Source organism: Pristiophorus japonicus, chromosome 1 (genome assembly GCF_044704955.1).
Source record: "Pristiophorus japonicus isolate sPriJap1 chromosome 1, sPriJap1.hap1, whole genome shotgun sequence".
Lineage (NCBI taxonomy): Eukaryota > Metazoa > Chordata > Chondrichthyes > Pristiophoridae > Pristiophorus > Pristiophorus japonicus.
The window spans coordinates 328,033,026-328,048,117 of record NC_091977.1 but is presented as its reverse complement, the minus strand read 5'-3'; the positions used below and the strand labels follow the sequence as shown (position 1 = coordinate 328,048,117).

Sequence of the window (15,092 nt, the reverse complement as noted above, 5' to 3'; positions counted from 1 at the left end):
AATAAAGCTTGATGGGCATGTAATGAAGCAATGTCACCAAGGCTCAAAGACACAGATTTTTAAATGAAGAAATTAATTGAAAAGGTTTACATTCTGGAAATAGCATTACTGACACGCTCTGCAAACAGGTCCTTCAACTTTTTCCACTTTTACAATTATATGACCAGAAAAACTAGGATTTCTTCAATTCAAAAAGTAACGAAGCTGCACCCTAGGGGCTCAAGTTTCGGCCAGAGTTGCTCCTATTTTTTTGGAGCAACTAGTTTAGAATGGAGCATTTTAGAAATTGCAATTCTCGGCAGTTAGTTTGTTCCAGTTCTCGAGAGTTAGAAGAGCTTCATTTTCGAACAGATTTTTTTTCCCCAAAAGGGGGGTGTCCAGCCACTTACGCCTGTTTTGCAAGTTTAGGCAGTGAACACTTACTCCAAACTAACTTAGAATGGAGTAAGTGTAGATTTTTGTATGCTCAGAAAAACCTTGCCTACACTTAGAAATCAGGTGTAGGGAACGAGAGATAGTGGGGGGGGCGGGGTTTACAAACATTAAGCACTTCACTTTTACAAACGACGAGGACGAGGGGGTGTGGGAGAGGATGGGCTGAACGGGCCCCGCCGCCGCAGATGCCTGGCTGCCACCGAAGACTTCGGGCACAGCAAGATGCCGGGTGGGCAGGCTCTGCTGCTGACGTGTGGTTGGGGGGGGGGGGGGTGGGGTGAGTGGGAGGAGAAGAGATTGAGAGCTGAACGGGAGGGAGGCCCAAGCCCAATCTTCGCCCGGGGAGCCCATTCGGCCAGGGTTAGGGGCAGTGTGCTTCAGGCCCCTCCCACGCAGCCTTGGGGGCAAGGAGCTACTGCACATGCACGCACACTCTAGCACTGTTTTCAGCGCAGGGACCTGGCTCCGCTCCCGACCCATTGTGCTGCACCAATCCGAGCACAAAGATATCCTGCGGAGCTTGCAGAATCACAAGGTAAGTTTTCGGCACTCTTTTTATTCCAGAAAATTGGGGTACCATTCTTGGGCCCTAGATTTCCTCTTCAAGAAATTGTACAAGATGTATTTCAAAAATCTAGCCATCATGGATTTTGTTTTTCAAGTGAGTCCCCCATTACAGAATTACACTACATTTACACAGGTCCCTGAAACAACTCCAGTACAACAGGCTCCTGGCATTGTCCATCCTATTGATCTCCTGACCGGCCTCCCATCTTCCACCCATTGTAAACTTCAGCACATCTAAAGCTCTGCTGCCCGTATCCTAACTTGCATGAAGTCCCGTTCACCCAGCACCCTTGTGCTTGCTGACCAACATTGGCTCGTGGTCCAGCAATGCCTCAATTTTAAAATGCTCACTAGTGCGTTCAAATCCCTCAATAGCCTTGTCCCGTGCCTATCGCTGCAACCTCCTCCAGGCCTACAACTCTCAAATCTCTGCACAGCTCTAATTCTGGCCTCTTGCACATCCCCATATCCTTCGCGCTGCCATTGGTGACTGTGCCTTCAGCTGCCTAAACCCCAAGAGCTCTGGATTTCCCTCTCTAAATCTCTCCGTCCTCCTTTAAAACCTTCCTAAATACTACCTGTGAGACCAACTTGTTCGAATATCTCCTAATGTGGCACGGTGTCAAACTTTGTGTGAAGTGCCTTAGGACATTTTACTACATTATTACATCTCGAGAGGGTTGTAGAGCTGGAGGAAGTTAGAGATTCGGAGTGGGCGACGCCATGGAGGGATTTTAACACAAGGATGAGAATTTTAAATTTGAGGCACTGCTGGACCAGGAGCCAATTTAAGTCAGCAAGCAGAGGGGCAATGGATGACTCGGACTTGGTGAGAGTTAGGATGACGTCAGTAGTGCTTTGGATGAGACAACATTTACAGAGTGGAAGCTGGGAGGCCAGCCAGGAGAGCATTGGAATGTAACAGGAAGGAGGTAACAAAAGCATCGATGAAGGTTTCAGCAGCAGATGGGCTGAAGCAGGAACAGAGACAGGCGATATTACGGAGGTGAAAGCAGGCAGTTTTGGTGATGAACAGGCAATGGAATCGGAAGCGCTTCTCAGGGTCAAATAGGATGCCGAGGTTGCAATCAATCTGGTTCAGCCTCAGACAGTGGCCAGGGAGGCGAATGGAGCAGGTGGTGGGGGCCAAAGACAATGGCTTCGGTCTTCCCAATATTTAGCTGGGAGAAAATTTCTGCTCATTCAATACTGAATGTCGACAAGCACATCAGCAGGGATAGACCTATGGTGTTGAAAAGTATCTTGGAGGCCGAAGAAAAATCATTTGCCGAGTGGAGCAACAATTCAATCAATACTCCAGTTTTTTTTATTAATTTCTGGAAATGTCACTTAACCAGTCCCTAGCATGTATATTTTCTAACATTGTTTGGATGATTTATACAGGAGTTTCACATTTGTTAAAATCCTGTTGAAATACTTCAATCTTGTGTGATAATATTTGAAGATCAGTAGCATAACAAACCTCCTCTGAGCACAGATGAAAAATAAAAGATTTTGCTTTCCTCTTTCGAGAAGCAAATGAAACAAGTACCTACTGCTTGCTTTCAGGCTTTAGAATTGTAGCATAGTTTCTCAATTTCATCCGTAACTAAAGAAACCAACATTACCAAATTCCTGCATGAATTGTAGCACTGGTTCCAGACCATTGAACTGCCATTTCTTTGCTCATTCAATTATGTTTCAAGCCCAATTCCCTTCTTTGGCTCCTTCTTTTGTAGCAAGACAGGCAACTCTAGTACAAGAAAGGGTATCTCGGCCTACCTTGCTGCGAAATGCCCGTTTATTCCCTACAGCGACACTGGATGTGTTTCACATTACAACAAAGGTTTGAGACAAAATGGGAAGATTTTTCTAAGTTAGCTCCTGCAATTGAGAAATAGCTAGAATCAAAATGGAAGCTTTTCCCTCAACTAATCTTAAAATGGAGATGGGAAGCAAGATATCTAAATGAAAAGAGCCAGGTTGATTAACTTAAGTCTTTGTTCTAGATGCTAATTAAATTATGCGTGGTCACATTATCAACAGGTAGGAAAGACCTGGATGATAAGAACATAAGAAATACGAGCAGGAATAGGCCATTTGGCCCCTCGAGCCTGCTCTGCCATTTAAGAAGATCATGGCTGATCTGATCATGGACTCAACTCCACTTCCCTGCCCACTCGCCATAACCCTTTACTCCCATATTGCTCAAAAATCTGCCTATCTCCACCTTAAATATATTCAATGACCTAGTCTCCACAGCTTTCTGGGGCAGAGAATTCCATAGATTTACGACCCTCAGAGGAAATTTCTCCTCATCTCAGTTTTAAATGGGCGGCCCCTTATTCTAAGACTATGTCCCCTAGTTTTGGTTTCCCTTATGAGTGGAAATATCTTCTCTGTAGCCACTTTGTCGAGCCGCCTCATTATCTTATGTTTCGATAAGATCACCTCTCATTCTTCTGAACTCCAATGAATACAAACCCAACCTACTCAACCTGTCCTCACAAGTCAACCCACTCATCTCCAGAATCAACCTAGTGAACCTTCTCTGAACAGCCTCCAATGCAAGTATATGCTTCCTTAAATACGGAGACCAAAACTGTACACAGTACTCTAGGTGCGGTCTCACCAATACCCTGTACAATTGTAGCAGGATTTCCCTGCTTTTATACTCCATCCCCCTTGCAATAAAGGCCAACATTCATTTGCCTCTTCCTGATTACTTGCTGTACCTGCATACTAACTTTTTGTGTTTCATGCACAAGGACCTCCAGGTCCCTCTGTACTGCAGCATTTTGCAATTTTGCGCCATTTAAATTATGATTTGCTTTTCTATTTTTTCTGCCAAAGTGGATAACCTCACATTTTCTCACATTATGCTCCATCTGCCAAATTTTTGACCACTCACTTAGCCTGTCTATATCCCTTTGCAGATTTCTTTTGTCCTCCTCGCTATTTGCTCTCCCACCCATCTTTGCATCATCAGCAAACTTGGCTACATTACACTCGGTCCCTTCATCCGTCATTAATATAGATTGTAAATAGTTGAGGCCCCAGCACCAATCTCTGCGGCACCCCACTGGTTACTGGTTGCCAACCAGAGAATGAACCATTTATCCCGACTCTTTGTTTTCTGTTAGCTAGCCAATCCTCTATCCATGCTAATATATTACTCCCCAACCCAGTGAACTTTTATCTTGTGCAGTAATCTTATGTGGCACCTTATTGAACGTATTCTGGAAATCCAATTACACCACATCCATTGGTTTCTCCTTATCTACCCTGCTCGTTGGAGTTCTCAAGAACTCCAGCAAATTTGTCAAACATGATTTCCCTTTCATAAAACCATGCTGACTCTGCTTGTTCAATTATGCTTTTCCAAATGTCCTGCTACTGCTTCCTTAATAATGGACTCCAACTTTTTCCCCAACGTGTGAACATCTGCTCATTGGCACAACAGAGTGTGTCCCTTACCACTGTGTCCATCAGGGATGACTGACAACTATGACAGGTTTTTGGACTTTCATGTCTGGGGAATGCTCCCAGAGGCTTTACTTCTGGCTGGAGACCCACAATTTACTGACATTTTGAAAATTTCACATTACCAGTGTTCAACACTGCATCATACAGATCTACAGAAGACATTCAGCTAAAAGTTTGGTTGCTAATCAAACTGCATAGAAATAATTGCTTAAAGGGTGTTTAACCCCTTTTGGACCGATTTTATTTTTACTTTGTACTCTCTGTACCTTAGTATTATTTAGCCTGTAAATAAATCTGACCATTAGTTTTAGCCAGTAGGCATTGGTCTTAATTTTTGCCTTACGAAAGGGATTGAGAGATTGTGGGCATCCCACATCAGAAGATAACCGTTAACCCACAGATAAATGAGGCATGTTTTATATTATAAACAGTCTGATAATCGAGAGAATATCATAGCATTCAGCAACCCTGATCACCTTTTGTCACAAACACAAAAGAGCACGTTGGGAGAATGGTGGAACTGTAATACCCGGGATAACTCCCTACCAGCAAACAAAGTCAAGGTGGCAAATCAGAGATTGCTAAAGCAAGAAGGTAATTAGTGGGCAAATAACAGAAGCAGAATCAGGTGGGTAGGTGGAGATGGAGTGGGAAAATGCATCAGGCTGTGTGGGGCAGGAATTATATTAATTTCCTCCCTGTAACTAGTAGCTGGGTGATAAACACTGAAATAAGGCAATCCCCACAGGATTGGGATAATGAGTACAACACTTCTGGATCGCTCGTTCCTGCACTGAGCTAACGCTATGCCGCTCGGAGCTGCCTGTAAGCTCCACAAATGCTGCAGCACCAGAAAGCAGGAATTTCATACTTCAAAACATTGATTGATTTGCCTTCTGAGATTTTACATCCTTCCTGCACAAAGAAGGACTCCCATTTCTTATCAGAGATGAGTTTTGGATCTTCAGCCCGAGAACACAAAACTAAAATATTCAAGTATATCCACTGAGTATTGGAGCAAACGACATTCTTCTTTTAACATGCCAGCCATCTATTCTGAGAATGGCAATGTGGCTTAAAGTACAATTCTCAGCAGGACATCTTGATGAGAAAAATAGGTCTTGAATTCCAAAATCTGCACTCTGTTCTTTGATTCAAATTTTTCGGGCAGACATACTGAAGGAGGAATGCAACTGCAAATTTTTCATCTGAAAAGTCTTCAGGTTACATCTGTTGCATTTTAATATTATAGTGTGGCCACGTGTATAATTTTCCTAATACTGGCTGCTCCAGAAATCAAACAGCATCTACTTCCTGACCAACCAATTCTTTTTTCTGCTTAACACACAAAGAAATGTGTATACTTATTGGATACCCAAGACTGTATTGCCGACATCCCATTCCAAATAATTCCCCAAAATTCCCATCATTCCTCTCTTTTACAAAACATTTCCTTTCACACATTAGTCTTAACCTTTCTTTTCAGAGGGTAATTTTCCCATTCCCTCAGAACTTTCCGTTGGTGGTTTGAGCCTTGGATATCCTCCTCGCTTTACCCCACCATTGGCAGCTGTACATTCCGCAACCCGTTCAGTGCTCCAGTTGCCACCCCCATCTCTCTTTTCACTGCTTTTGAAGACCCACTTTAGAACCCTACCTTAGAGCAAGCTTTTGGTTACTGAATTGTTCTTTCTTTGACTTCAGACACCTCTGAAGTGCCTTGGATTGGACAGTTAGTCATAAGAACATAAGAATTAGGAACAGGAGTAGGCCATCTAGCCCCTCGAGCCTGCTCCGCCATTCAACAAGATCATGGCTGATCTGGCCGTGGACTCAGCTCCACTTACTCGCCCGCTCCCCATAACCCTTAATTCCCTTATTGGTTAAAAATCTATCTGTGACTTGAATACATTCAATGAGCTAGCCTCAACTGCTTCCTTGGGCAGAGAATTCCACAGATTCACAACCCTCTGGGAGAAGAAATTCCTTCTCAACTCGGTTTTAAATTGGCTCCCCTGTATTTTGAGGCTGTGCCCCCTAGTTCTAGTCTCCCCGACCAACCTCTCTGCCTCTATCTTGTCTATCCCTTTCATTATTTTAAATGTTTCTATAAGATCACCCCTCATCCTTCTGAACTCCAACGAGTAAAGACCCAGTCTACTCAATCTATCATCATAAGGTAACCCCCTCATCTCCGGAATCAGCCTAGTGAATCGCCTCTGTACCCCCTCCAAAGCTAGTATATCCTTCCTTAAGGTGACCAAAACTGTACGCAGTACTCCAGGTGCAGCCTCACCAATACCCTATACAATTGCAGCAGGACCTCCCTGCTTTTGTACTCCATCCCTCTCGCAATAAAGGCCAACATTCCATTCGCCTTCCTGATTACCTGCTGCACCTGCAAACTAACTTTTTGGGATTCATCCACAAGGACCCCCAGGTCCCTCTGCAACTCAGCATGTTGTAATTTCTCCCCATTCAAATAATATTCCCTTTTACTGTTCCCCCCCTCCCCCCTCCCCCCACAAGGTGGATGACCTCACACTTTTTGACATTGTATTCCATCTGCCAAACTTAGCCCATTCGCTTAACCTATCTGTGTCCTCTACAGTCGTCAGAGCAGCATCAAGTCGCGGATTTTTCACAATGAAGGAGAGCTATCGCCAGGCTAATTCTGTAGGCACTGTTAACAGCTGGCTCATGTGCATGGCAGAGAGCAAGGCAAAACAACATTTACTTCGAACGACATTGTGACATCTTTTTGTCCAATAGTTACGAGTGTCATTAGCTAGAGAAATATTATTGCCCAAGGTTTCAAATAACTACTGAATATTTCTTTTAAAATCAGAAACTCAATTGATGCGTTATTGTGCAGGAGAGCACCAAGGTTGAACAGAATAAATTAGATGAAGTAAGTCGCAAAGTATTCATCAGGTGGTGCTAAGTTTGAGTTTTAAAAGCCTGAAGACCACAGAAAGGGAAGGAGAATGGGGAAAAATAACGAGTTTCCTGTTTTGAGGTACTGGGAAAGAGAGCCTATACTCTCTGGAGTTTAAATGAATGAGAGGTAATCTCATTGAAATGTAAGGGTAGATACGGAGAGGCTGTTCTCCCTGGCTGGAAAGTCTAGAACTATGAGGTATAGTCTCAGGATAAGTAGGCGGCCATTTAGGACTGAGATGAGAATTTTAAACTCAGAGGGTTGTGAATCTTTGGAATTCTGTGGATGCCCAGTTGTTGAGTATATTCAAGGCAGAGATCAATAGACTTTTGGTCTCTAAGGGAATCAAGGGATATGGATATCAGGCTGGAAAGTGGAATTGCGGTCGAAGATCAGCCATGACCTTATTGAATGGCAAAGCAGGCTCAAAGGGCTGCATGGCCTACTGCTGCTCCTAATTCTTATGTTCATATTAGAGGGGATTCTGTGTGAGGAATGAATGAACCAATACTCACTTGCTGGATGACCTTCACTAAATCCTTCAGGACCTGTCTACGTTTTCGCACATCCTTGTTGGTGATTACCGCTGTGGTCAGGTAACGAAGGATATGTGGACACATTGTCTGAATGGCGTTTAGATATCTAAAGAAGGAAGAGAAAGAGAGAAGTCAAGTTTGCTCGCAAGACTCTGTGCTTAAAGTACATCAGCAATGTAAATACATGGCAAGAAAGACTTTTTTTTGAAACAAAACAGGTAAATAAGCCAACAACTGCAATTCAGAGGGCCTCTAAGCCAGGTTCCATTCTTGAAGGTAGTTAAACGTGCTTGGCATGCACAGGTGAAAATGTCACTAATTCTTGTGTTACTAAATGAAACAGTATGAACTGCTCAATGTCCATAGAATGGAGACTGGTGGAACCACTCCTACCCCACATGAAGAGTGCCTCTCGTATCAAATACACAGCTGCACTGAGAGCAGCTCACTTCAGCCTCTCGTCCTAACCAGAGTGAGGAAAGATGTGTTAAATGTTAGCAGCAACAGTCTAATAATTGCAAAATGGAAAAATGCATTGGGGACTGTCAGTTATGAATACAGACCATAGAATAAATGTATTTCAAAATGGCATTAGTATGCTAATTTCCATAACTTACTCAGCTGCACAAAATGGGGCTAATTTCCTCCTGCAACTCTGAGCTCGCTCAGCCAGTAACCAAGAATAATACTTTAGCAATTTAGTTGAAATTTCTCTGACTGAATGACACCAAGAATGTTAAAATCAGCAAGAAGAAATCGAAGCAGAGTATGTGCCGATTACCAGAGATTTGTAACAAGGTCATTTTCAGCTGTAATAAATATATTCATAATTGTGAAATATTTAAAGTGTTAGCAAGTAAACAATTTAAGTTAGTTCCATAATAAGTTATTAAAATCTGTCAATGCTGGAGCTGGTGTCTTCCCATGTCAGTCAGTCTAATTTCCAAATTCTGTTGGTGGTATAAAACTTAGGCTTGAGCCATGAGGTACTGTTTGATCCACACCTACAGAGGTTCCTTTTAATGAACAAGTTGTAGAGCAGGATTCACTCATACTGAAAGATCCCCTACTGTACACATAGCCCATTATGTCCTGTTCACAACAGATACCCAAAATTGTTCTCTGCAGGTTTACATTATGGAACAGAATTAATGGTGCCCTAAAGAGTTCCAGTGACTTATGTTCAGGGTATAGTTCCATGGTGGCTTCATGTGTAATAACTAAGAAGCAGATGGGATGCTCCAACCTCTAAATAAGTTTGTGATCAATGCCAATCCTTTGGCAATATTCCAGTAGTACTTTACAAAAACTAACTGTACCCACCCCAAATCGACTGCTCTTTACCTCTCCTTAAATGACAGAACACCTCTCCAACCAAGATTATTAAGTCGCATCTGAATATCTACATCTAACTTTTCCCACTGTCCCTCCAACAATCCCAGCTCTCACTAGTTTTCATTTTTAGCCACTGCAATCTTACATAATAGACCGGCTGCTTTGAAATGGGGCTTATGATACAGTAGTAAGGTAACACGAGACATCTCTCTCTGCATCAGGAGTACAAGATAAACTAGCTCGCCCTGCCCCGCTGAGTGAATCAGGTAATGAGAGGCCATTCGGTCCATCGTGCCTGTGTTGGCTCTTTGAAAGAGCTATCTAAATAGTCCCACTCCGCTGCCCTTTCCCCATAGCCCCGCAAACATTTCCTTTAAGTAAACATCCAATTCCCTTCGGAAAATTATTATTGAATCCGCTTCCATCTCCCTTTCAAGCATTCCAGATCACAACAACTCGCTGCGTAGAAAACATTTTCATCTCGCCTCTGGTTCTTTTGCCGATTATTTTAAATCTGGTTCCCAAACCTCCTGCCAGTGACAACAGTTTCTACGCTGTGCAGGCGTGCAAGAATGACTGCAAATGCCCGCACAGCGCTGAATGATAACCGAATATCTGTGTAGATATTTGGTTAATATTTAGCACTGTGCAGGCACACACAAATGCCCTTTTCTAGGATTTGCAGCATTTTGCATTTGTGTTTCAAATTTCCAGCATCTGCAGGATTTTGCTTTTTGAATAAAAAGCAAAGTTTTCCTTTCTGGAGTTCCAGTAACAGTACATACTCAGTAGTGTATGTTCTACTGTAATTACAGATTCCAGTTGCGTTTTATGGTGATCATTTGCACCACTCCTGTAGAATGGGCAATAAATCTTGGATCTGGTTAAGCTAATACAATGCTACTTTTCCCTACAATCCCACGAAAAGCCATCAGTTTACATTATGGGCATCACAGTTTGTACAGGAAAGATGCCAGAATTTGCATAATAATTTTTTTTTGTTTTTGGCACGAACCAAGTCAATTTTATTCTTCCTCACTAGTTATTTGAGTTGGTTTGCCCCCTAGTTGCTTATTGTTTTGTTATTCATCAACCATCGACATTTAAAACTATTTCCATTCAAAGGTTCCAGACCAACATTGTCAATGGACCATTATGTACGGAATCACTGTGTATGAATGGAGATCACTTAAAAAATACACAAACACATGAAATAAAATGTTTTTAATTACATATTTAAAATTAATTAAAATGCCATTTAAATATTTTAAACAATTTTAAAAATATGTTTCAACAGGGCTAAAAATAAACTTACCTTAATGGACAGTGTTTTTAATGTATAATTAAGTGAATAATGTTATTTATCTTTTTTTTTTTAAAAACTTTTATGCCAGTTTTTAACCAGGCATAAGAATTTCATGGGCACTCGCTGGGCAAATAGCCCAAGTCTCCACCCGCGGGGCTCTCTTCTTTTGGATCCGTGCGATGTCAAGAGGATACTTCACAGATCGCAAGTTCCGCATTTCATGCCTAAGCCCCTATATAAATATATACAATATACGTAATTATAGATTCGATAATATCGAATATTTATATAACAGTTTAAAAAATTCTCCTGAACCATTTTAGAAACATAAAAACATAGAAAATAGGTGCAGGAGTAGGTCATTCGACCCTTCGAGCCTGCACCGCCATTTAATAAGATCATGGCTGATCATTCCCTCAGTACCCCTTTCCTGCTTAAGGCTGATCAACACGTTAACCAGAATCTCAGAAGACCAACAAAACCACTACACAATTTGAATGTTCTGAATTCCACAGCCAGCATCACACCAGAGAATACCAAGTCAGTGGCAATTTTCAGCTGTAGGCCCATGCCTTCAACGAGTTGAAGTCAGATGATTCGCATTGGACTCTGAGGACATGGAGGGAGTGGGAGTCAAATGTAATAAGACAATGCCCTAGTCCTGCAAGACCATTTATTGAAATTGAGAAAACATGGCTTTCATTTTTTTTTTATAAACTTAAATTATAGCCGTTACTTAATTTTTGGCATTGTCTTTCCTACAAATCAAGCCTACAGGTTCTTGACATTGGAGGGTAAAGTTCACATGAGAAAACAGGGGGTCAGTTTGGCTTAGTGGTTGCATTCTTGTCCCGAGTCAGAGGTTGTGGGTTTGAGCCCACTCGAGCTCATAAACTAGGCTGACACTTCACCGTAGTACTGACGCAGCACCGATTCTCAGGGGTGCCGCCCGTCGGTCAGATGTTGTACTGACACCCTCTTTGCCTTCGCAGGTGGACGCAAAAGATCCCGTGGCGCATTACAAACAAGAGCAGGCGATTTCTCCGTGTCCCAGCCAACATTTATCCCGTAATACCATCAAAAACAGAATGATCTCATCTGCTGTTTGTGATCCAACTGTTTGCCATTTTTGTCGACAGAACAGCAACTAGACTACAAAAGGAATCCCTTGCCGCGAAGCACTTTAGAGCATCCCCAGGATGTGAAAGGTGCTATATAAACCCAAGTTATTTAACTACCCGACACCCCGCTACCTTCCTTACTAATTGAAGATATGGAACATGCGTATGTGTATTAAGTGGCCATTTTGACAGAATGGCTGGAATAAGTAGGACCCAACGGGAACAGCCACACTTTGGGCCAAAATGTTTAGAACTTTGTCCATTCAATGGCAATTAAAGACTGAGAGCTTAAATAACTGACCTCATTTATATATTTTTTACAATAATGAATTTCTTGACATCTAACAGTGAACCTGTACTCAAGTAATGCTAGATCAGACACATTATCGAAACCACATACTTTGTACACAGTGATCAATATTGTAATCTAAATGACGCACTTACTGCATCTATTTCTTGTACAATACTGCAATGAGAAAACATCTCAACAGCATCCAAATGAAAAGTTCACATACAAGCTTGACCCAAAGATATGACATAATAATCCTGCAAGTAGTGCAGTATTCTATTACAAATATATCAGCTATTATATTAGTACCTACATTACAGGTCAGCTGCAGACAGTATACTGACACTAATTGCCTAAGCAGCTAATTTCGTTCTGCTTTTAATGCCTAATCTCAGGTATTACTTTACCCTCAAAACACTCCAGAGTCTCAATATCAAACTTCGAAAACATTCCTTAGATAAGATACAGGTCAAATTAGGTGATGATACAGCCAGCATAACAGCACAAACCTTTTGGCATTCAAATGCAATGACAGCATATTGGCAGGTGAAGGACAATCTGAGTAGCATAATCCCATCTCAATACTACTGGCTTATAAGGAGAATCCCACATTTCCCAACCTGCTGAGCCTTTTTAATCTCAATTTTAAAAAAAAAAGTGTACTTGGGATTGCCAGGCTTCTGGAATTTCTCCCTAAACCCATCTCAATTTAAGACCCTCCTGAACCCAACCGCTCGGTGCCAGCTTTTAATCACTCCTACAAATGCTCCCCTTCTTTCGCTCGCCGCCCATTTTATTCCTTACACCTCTGATGAGCCTTGGGATGTTTTTCTACCTTAAAAGGGATGATATCAAAACAAGAACCTGTTGTTCATAGTCGAACAGAATGCATCATTTCACAAATTTAAATCTGAATATGGAAAACAAAACAATTGTCACGATTTTTCTTTTAATGAAAAGGACACACTCATCGAAAGATTGGCCTTTAGGGCTTAATATTGAAAAAGTGTTGCGTGGTATTCCACTAAATGCAGAAAAGACAAACATTGCTCAACTTGGGAGGATCACACATTACTCTACAATTGATGATTAGACCAGGCTGAAACAAAGTTGGGTAGAAAGACAAGTGACTCGTCCCAAAAGTGACAATTGCAGTCATAGTCCTTCAGCAAAAGGAATGATGATACTTCAATTTGTTCAAAGCTACTGTTCATTATCCAGTTCCACTTTTCAGAGATTTGATAGAATGGATAGTATGCAAGCTGACCATTTTCCCTTGGAGAGTAAATTGTGCCTGCAGCTGCAGCAAGCTACAACCCCTTCACATTTTATATAAAAGATTGTTAATACAATGCAATTAAAACCACTTTTTACATCTTTGCAGTTTAAGCGACAAAACAACTATTTGTAGGTCAGTTGTGTGTAGCTTTATTAATTAATTATAAAATATTTCTATGGAGCCAACTGTTCTTCGAATCTCGTGTCCATGGAATCTTCCCCTCCAATCTCCGTCAATTTGCTGCAACGTGCGCGAACCTTGTAATTTTTTTTTTTTGGACGATAAACTTGGAAGTGATCAAGCTGAATATTTGTCCATTGTTCTGCCTTTATGCGGACGATCATTTGTATTTGGATGTTTTCAGAGTCATTTCAAAATAATCAAACAAATTAGGTGTTCTTGTGTGAAATCCGAATGACAATTCATTTTACAATCTTAAAAGCAAATATTAGCTGAGTGCATAAACAGGACTCAAGCCACAGGTCCCCAAGACTAGCATCTTCATGGACTATGGTTTCCTACGAAGTGCACAGTCAATGTGCTTGGTCTCCTTCCAGACCATTTGTTTATTCTATCCAGTCAATAGTAACTTTCAAAAGGGAATTGGATAAATGCTCGAAGGGGGGGGGGGGGGGAGAAATTGCAGGGCTAGCAGGGGAGTGGAACATATTGTTTCGCTCTTTCACAGAGCCAGTACAGGCATGGCTCAATGGCCTCCATCTGCACTATTTTGTTCTATGATCTATATTTCAGCTGCACATCAAGGGCCAAACCTCAGATTGGTCTTTTTTATTTCCAACTCAAATGTTTAATTCAATGACCATAAAATGTACAATTGTCTGTCTCCCTTAATAATTAATCATTTTGGCAGAATAGGTGGTTAAAATCAGCACAGAATTCCTGTTCATTCCAACTAAACAACAACCTTCAGCTCTTCTGTGATTTACACGATTGCTGTAAACTGTATTGATTTTTTTTTTTAAAAAGGATTACTTGCAGTATCATAAAATAATGCTTCGTCACAAAAATATGCAGATGAGATATTATTGCATCACATCAAAACAACCAAAACGCTGACATCAGGAGCATTCAGCTGAACTCCCCTTTATCAGCAGCAATAGTGTTACATTCCTCTCATCGATGAAGAACCGTAAACAATGATTGGTAACCATTGCATAGTCTAGCAGCAGCTCCTGTAGTGATCTGTTGCCCTACAATTCTGAAGCTGCATCTATTCTACACTACAGTCAGACATGCTTACTTCAGAGGTTTACCATTACCCAATGCTTATTATTCACCCAATTTAATGAAATCACCCCACAAGATCAAAGTCTCTTAAAAATGTCCATCACCATACAGACCAAAGGTTTACCAAATAATATCTGTCGTTACACAATATGAAGCACAATAAATGTAATATTCTAGAAAGACAATATATAATAGGCATAAATGCACAATAAGAAATGGGTTCATTACTGGTCATGAAACTGGTTTCTTACTTCTCAGCCCACTTTCTGTCCTAACTCGCACCAAGTCCCGCTCACCCATCACCCCTGTGCTCGCTGACCTACATTGGCGCTCGGTTAAGCAACGCCTTGATATCAAAATTCTCATTCTGGTTTACAAGTCCCTCCATGGACTCGCCCCTATCTCTAATCTCTTTCAGCCTCACAATCCCCCCCTCCGCCCGAGATGTCTGCGCTCCTCAAATTCTGCCTTCTTGAGCACCCCTAATTATAACTGCTCAACCATTGGTGACCGTGTCTGGGCCTTAAACTCTGGAACTCCCTCCCCAAC

General features: G+C 41.7%; 1 protein-coding gene across 1 annotated transcript in view; it reads right to left on the bottom strand.

Moving 5' to 3' along the window:
* The window catches only part of LOC139256197 (eukaryotic translation initiation factor 3 subunit E-A-like), a 129,539-nt gene that overhangs the window by 56,653 nt on the left and 57,794 nt on the right, over positions 1-15,092 (bottom strand). The window contains exon 8 of the mRNA XM_070874161.1: positions 7,945-8,071. Within this exon, the coding sequence (XP_070730262.1) occupies positions 7,945-8,071 (127 nt within the window). The remainder of the gene's footprint in view (positions 1-7,944; positions 8,072-15,092) is intronic.